The sequence below is a fragment of the Coffea eugenioides genome, chromosome 6 (assembly GCF_003713205.1).
Source record: "Coffea eugenioides isolate CCC68of chromosome 6, Ceug_1.0, whole genome shotgun sequence".
Taxonomy (NCBI): Eukaryota; Viridiplantae; Streptophyta; class Magnoliopsida; order Gentianales; family Rubiaceae; genus Coffea; species Coffea eugenioides.
Window position 1 is genome coordinate 2716867 of NC_040040.1, and position 3959 is coordinate 2720825.

The 3959-nt window shown below is 37.4% G+C and overlaps 1 protein-coding gene across 1 annotated transcript; it reads right to left on the reverse strand.

Moving 5' to 3' along the window:
- Nucleotides 1–591: 591 nt before the first annotated feature.
- On the reverse strand, nucleotides 592–3635 carry LOC113772878 (phosphatidylinositol:ceramide inositolphosphotransferase 1-like). Its single transcript, XM_027317375.1, has 11 exons — nucleotides 3492–3635; nucleotides 3263–3373; nucleotides 3101–3169; nucleotides 2765–2845; nucleotides 2431–2502; nucleotides 2230–2290; nucleotides 2020–2122; nucleotides 1333–1428; nucleotides 1189–1235; nucleotides 932–1050; nucleotides 592–835 (listed from the first exon to the last, which is right to left on the reverse strand). The coding sequence occupies exons 1-11, from the start codon at nucleotides 3633–3635 to the stop codon at nucleotides 755–757; spliced, it is 984 nt and encodes a 327-aa protein (XP_027173176.1). The 3' UTR covers nucleotides 592–754.
- Between the last annotated feature and the right edge of the window lie 324 nt (nucleotides 3636–3959).

The window sequence follows — 3959 nt, forward strand, 5'->3', positions numbered from 1 at the left end:
ATACTTGCCATTAACTTTTAGCTCATGATTATAATACTGTAACTAAAAATCCAGAACGACGACAAGATTCCAGCCCCAGTGATTGGCAGATAGAGAGAGGGGCTTGGGCCTATATATTTATATCAATCGTGGCACATGGCTGATGAGCTTGCGGTCGGTACAGAAAAACATGGTGATTGGAAATTTACAGCGGATTCTTCTGATTCCAACGCAAGAATATGCCTTCAAATGGTCATATGCATGTGGCATGAGCTGCAATTCCCCCTTTACAAAGTCCCAAAATTCGCCCTCACATTCACATACCTTTCCCAAGCTGAATATGTACGCAAAGCCGCTTGGTACTACTACCAAGTTTTTTTTGGCAGTCTTACCAACTTCAATTTGAAAAAAAAAAAAAAGAGATAGCATGCTAGCATCGATTTAATTGCATCCACATCCCCCATGCATATCTTCAGATAACGAATTCAGACAACTAATAAATAGGCTCAAACAAGTATGTACTTCAGCACAGCCCCGTGGGCGGCAGGGCGACCAAAGAAGCAACTATTGAAATGGAATTATTGAATTAAAAAAAAATTTCGATAATGCAACTACCGAATTAAATTGGAAAATTACATTTTAAGGATAGGAGAACTATAGTACATTGAAAAATCCCGACTCATATTCCAATCACCAGAATACAAATCAGATTTACCAGAGGCATCTAAAGTTAAAAAGCTATCACTGACATCCTTGCATCTGCAGCAGCTTCATACTATACACCATTCATCACTGCTTCAACATGCACTGTAGTTCCATCCTCCATTATCTTTCCATTGACTTGGATTCTTGGTCTCTGAAAAGAAGCCAGTAATTCACATCAAAAAAAAAAAAAAAACCCTCTCTCACAGGCTAAAAGTGACTAAACTACTCAAAGCAAAATCGCACATACCCAGTCAGCTGGATCTCCGGAGTTCCCATTAAGAAGTTTATGATTCTCTTCTTTAGACTTGCTGCTATCCTTGCTCAGTGGCAGCAACAATGCTGCAGCTCCACCACGATCAGGCAATTCTACAGCAAGACAGAACCAGAATTGAATTAATATCTGTAACCAACAAAATAAAATAAAACAAAAGGGAGATGGGGAAATTTAAGGGACCAAAAACAAAAAAGAAAACAACGGGGGAAGGTGGCGGAATGGAAGCTAACCTGGCAACTTTTTGTCAAGAAAGAAAACCATTAAATTAACAGTATACCTGAAACAAATACCCAAGTAAACCATCATGTCACCCCATTTCTAAGTAACCAGAAATTATAAAATTGGAAATATGGCTTTAAAACAGAATACTTTACCATGCAACAACAACATCAACTGTATAATGTTTGCGGGATGCAACAATCAACATGCTCTGGATAACCACCGTCAGCCAAGCAAGTTGTTTCACAAACCTGCAGATTCACGTCACAATGAATATTGACATGCTTCACAGACAAGTTGGTAAAAGGACAATTAATGCATAAAAGGAACAAATCCAAGACCACTGCCACTTTCTTAACAGTGAAAATTAGCTTCCACCATGAAGATAAGAAGTTGCTATTAGGACTGACTAATGTAAAAATCCTGAAAATCAACAATGAATTATGAAGAAGACAACCACCAAAAGAATAGAAAACCATGTTGGTGCTTAAAAGACGCCTGCGTAAAACTTGGACAAGAACTAGCAAAGTACTCACGTCTCCTAGAAAAAAGCTGCGATCATGTTCAGAATTGCTTCAATTTAAAATCTCTACCGTAAACCCTAAAATCATACATAGCTTACCATACAATATAAAGATAAATTTGACACACAAACAAATTTGTAGCATATTTTATTTCACAGAACATTGCCCTCAAAACTTCAAGAGTCCTGATCAACCAATCAACCATAGACTCCGCAGTCTCATATAGAACAAAAATTTTAGAATATTTTTTTCTTTCAATTTGAACTGCATAGAAAAGTTTAGAGAATACTAGAAGGTCATAGGAAACTTCAAATTTACCTCCGTGAGCCATATTTGTGATACGTCCGCACAAATACGAGAGAGAAGATCATATGAGATGAAAATATCAAGTCACCACAACCATAAAGAACCCCACGAGGAACTGCGGACACAAAAATTGTGAATTAAGTAGAAAGATTGAGAAAATTTAATCCAGAAAGCCAGAAGAAGAAGAAGAAGAAAAAGAGAGTTAAGCATGCTGTCACCTACAGTTAATTAATAGAACCTCTAAAGCATTATTAGGAGGAGGAAGCCTGGCGAGTTTCGAACCCTGCATGAAGCAATAACAATTCTTTTATTTTTATTACTTTAGGAAGGCAAAAATCCTTAGTAGACCAAACAATCAATTATCTCACATCAACATACCAGGGAACATAGCATACTCTTGAAAACAGAAGAGCAGTTTCTTACCTCACGACAATGATAGTTTGGACCAGGAAGTTGAGTAGAATAAAAAGTAATGATCCGAAGAATTTGACAAGCCTGCATAGAAGAATTCAGTAATGAGGGCAATCATTACCAGAGGCAACGCATAAAAGCAAGAACAGACAAATGATGGACATCATGCGCTAAACGCAATAAAAGTCCTGTTTTTTCTTTTCATCACCACAGGCAAACTAAAATCTTCACAACAAGAATAAGGACATATATGCATCAGCATGCAAGCAAATATATCCACAGTTTTTTTCTGCAAAAACAAAAGAAACGTGAACAAAGAACTCAGTAACAGAAAGGCAGTACTTACAACTAGAAAGGCCAGGACCCTGCACCACACTAAAACTGTGTAGATCTTTTTGCTCTTGAAAATGAAAGGGTGGAAAGTCCACTACAAAAAAAAAAAAAAAAAAAAAAAAAAAAAAGAGATACTAAACCTATGTAAAAGTTGCTATATCAGTAATTAACTTTTTTAAACAGGGACAAGAAAAACTATATCATACGACCTACATTGAAACTCAAACACCCACAGGCGAGATTTAGTACACAACCATGCACGCATATATATCCTGTAAGGTATATACATACATCCATCCATACATATAATAAAGAGAGAGAGAGAGAGAGACGGGCAACCATTACTCACCAGGACAAAAGATATAAATATGAATGTAAACACAGTTTCACTGATGTAAGCTTTGTCTTGCCCAAGCTCCTATAAGATACATAGGTTACAACTATCTAATCAGCTCAACAATGTGCATGTAATCAGCTCAGATGAGAAAGAATTAAACAACCAACTACTGACCGGAAGAAGGTAAAAGCCAACATCTTGAAGAGTTGGCCCAGGCCGATGCAGATAATGTACTCCTCGAGCAGCCAAGCCATGGATGTACTGAAGAAAGGAGATATGGATGAGCTTCACATCATAGAATCAAAGGCAATATAACAAAGGAAAGAGAGACAAAAAGTACAGAAGAAAAGACAAGATTCATAAATAGACCTAATTCGCTTCCTTTTAATAACAAACATTTGACCAGAGTAACTATCCAGCTCAAAACAGACTTGCTAATTGCAGGAACCATAGGATGGCAAGCACAAACAATAATGTTATTGGGTCCTGCTTCTGTTCCTGACTCAATGAGGTTCCCTGAACCCACACTGTTCTTTTGTGCAAGCATCCAATAGAGATTCCATCTAGAAGACTTACCAAAATGAAGTATGATTAACATCTAAAAGTATTAAGAAGCATGGGTCTCTCTATACGCAAATGGAAACACAAAAATATTGACCCATCAGAACTCATATTCCCTAATGCACGAAGGTATGGGATGAGTCGGATGACTTCATCGTAAGTGGCAGGACTCAAACTAACACATTGCAAGGATTTGATATAAATGTATGTCGCCGCTATTAGAAATTTAAGACACTACTGTTGACAAAGTCATCAGTCGACCATATCCATTGGCCTAAAGAGAAACAGCACGCAACTGTTCACATGGCCT